This window comes from Odocoileus virginianus, unplaced genomic scaffold, assembly GCF_023699985.2.
Source record: "Odocoileus virginianus isolate 20LAN1187 ecotype Illinois unplaced genomic scaffold, Ovbor_1.2 Unplaced_Contig_29, whole genome shotgun sequence".
NCBI classification, from domain to species: Eukaryota; Metazoa; Chordata; class Mammalia; order Artiodactyla; family Cervidae; genus Odocoileus; species Odocoileus virginianus.
This window is the reverse complement of record NW_027224346.1, coordinates 710275-712117: the sequence shown is the minus strand read 5'-3', so window position 1 is coordinate 712117 and position 1843 is coordinate 710275. Positions and strand designations below refer to the sequence as shown.

Genomic DNA, 1843 nt, shown 5'->3' with positions numbered 1-1843 from the left:
CTAAACAAAGAAATAACAAGGATTAATTAACATTAAACATTTTAAGTAATTCTTTTTTTCATGATTAGTACCAAATCAAATATACTTTAATAAATTTTAGAACAATTTATCATAATATGTAAAGCAACAGATTACTGACCAAAATCAAAGGATAAATCAAAATGTTCTATAAAACGTCAACAATAGTTTATCATTAAAATTAGAATAATTTAGAGTATATTAAATAAAAAAGCATGCCATAAACCACACCCCACTGTGTTTTTAGAAAAGTTTTCTTACTATTCATGCAAAAGATCAGAGACAAGTAGAAAAAGACCACACAGTAAAACTAGGGGGTAAACTCTCCCCTAGTAGCAAAGCAGTGTAAAGTCAAAGATCATACCAGGGAACTTAAAAAAAATGTTATTAAAGTATTTTAAAGTTTTTTTTTTAAGGTTGCACTTCACATTCTAGATTTTCTTACTAAAAGAAAAATATATAGACCATAAATATCATAACCACAACCTTGTTAAAATTCTCTATATATTATCTTCCATATCAAAGATGGCAAAAATACAAGGATAAAAAAGTAATTTTAGATCTCAAAACACAAGCAGTAAATTATTCTGTAAACCATTTTCTGCCTCATTTTCATAACAATTTACTCAGAGACAGTAGATATGACCATTCCAAAGAGCATTAAGTCATTGAGAAACTGTAGCACATAATTCATGCATTTTGATTAGATGACATGCAAAATTTTTGTGGCTGTGCAACTGTTGCTTAAAACATGCAGCAGTGACCCTTTGCCATGAGATACCTTGGAGTGCAGCTATAAAGTGCTCTGCTAAAACTGCACTCTGCCAGGTGAGTTTATTCCATCCTCCATCATTTTTCTTACAGATTTTTGCCTCCTGATCTCTGGCAAGCCTTTGCTCTCAGTTCTAGGATCTGTGGCTGTTTCCTGTACACCCTGTATATGCTGGGCATCAATCTCTCCTAGTGTTCTGCCTTTTTCCCCATTCCCGGTTCTCTCTCCGGCCACATTTGTGACACTAATCTCAGGAATGACAAGGATGCCCAATTCAGTAGTATCATTACTGTTGTCAGGTTGCTCTAGAATTGAAGATGATAAGACAAAATGATGGCTGAAAACAAAACAAAACAAAAATGCAAAACAAGAAAAGCAAACGATCCAAAACAAAAACTGGACGACTGAATGTTAGGTATTAAGCCAAATATACCCCCTGATGGAATTCCCATAATTTACAATACTTGACAGTACTGGAGAAACGGGGTCATGTTCTTTAATTTCAAATGACAATGAAAAAACTCAGAGCATCATTTTATGTTCTGTATTTTTTCATACACATATTTGACATGGACTGTGAAACATTAATTTTTTTATAACTTAAAATAGAATTTTTACTATTTTTAAGATAATATTGTGACCACTTGAACTTATGTCAAGCCTTAGGCAAGTTTTTAAGGATTTACAGTCAAAACTCTAGTTCTTTCCTGTCAACATGAGGAACCAAGCCATTTAGGAATTCTTCTTGCATAATTATTTTTAATTAGATTACACTAAGTCTGCCTTAATAAACCATGACGTTGGAAAAATGGTTATTCATTTATATCACGGTTAGTACTATAGGTATGGTTTTTGTTTCACACACCAATCATCTTGTATATTAATAAATATTAATGCAGCTGTGATATAATTAAACAGTCTATTTCCTCAGACATATTAATTCCATAAATTTAGGCTAACTTGTAACAATTCACTACTAAACTGGAAATAAATATAAATGGATTTGGAAAATCAAAGTGGCTTGTTGGTCCGTTATTCTGAAAATGGTAATTT

The 1843-nt window shown here is 31.7% G+C and overlaps 1 protein-coding gene across 2 annotated transcripts in view; it reads right to left on the bottom strand.

Moving 5' to 3' along the window:
- HYCC1 (hyccin PI4KA lipid kinase complex subunit 1) overlaps positions 1-1843 on the bottom strand; it is a 94047-nt gene that overhangs the window by 10260 nt on the left and 81944 nt on the right. Inside the window, exon 11 of one of the 2 annotated variants that reach the window (XM_020876472.2) lies at positions 800-1095. The exons of the other annotated variant lie outside the window; for it this stretch is intronic. Within the exon in view, the coding sequence (XP_020732131.1) occupies positions 827-1095 (269 nt within the window). The 3' untranslated portion in view covers positions 800-826. The remainder of the gene's footprint in view (positions 1-799; positions 1096-1843) is intronic. 2 annotated transcript variants of the gene reach the window in all.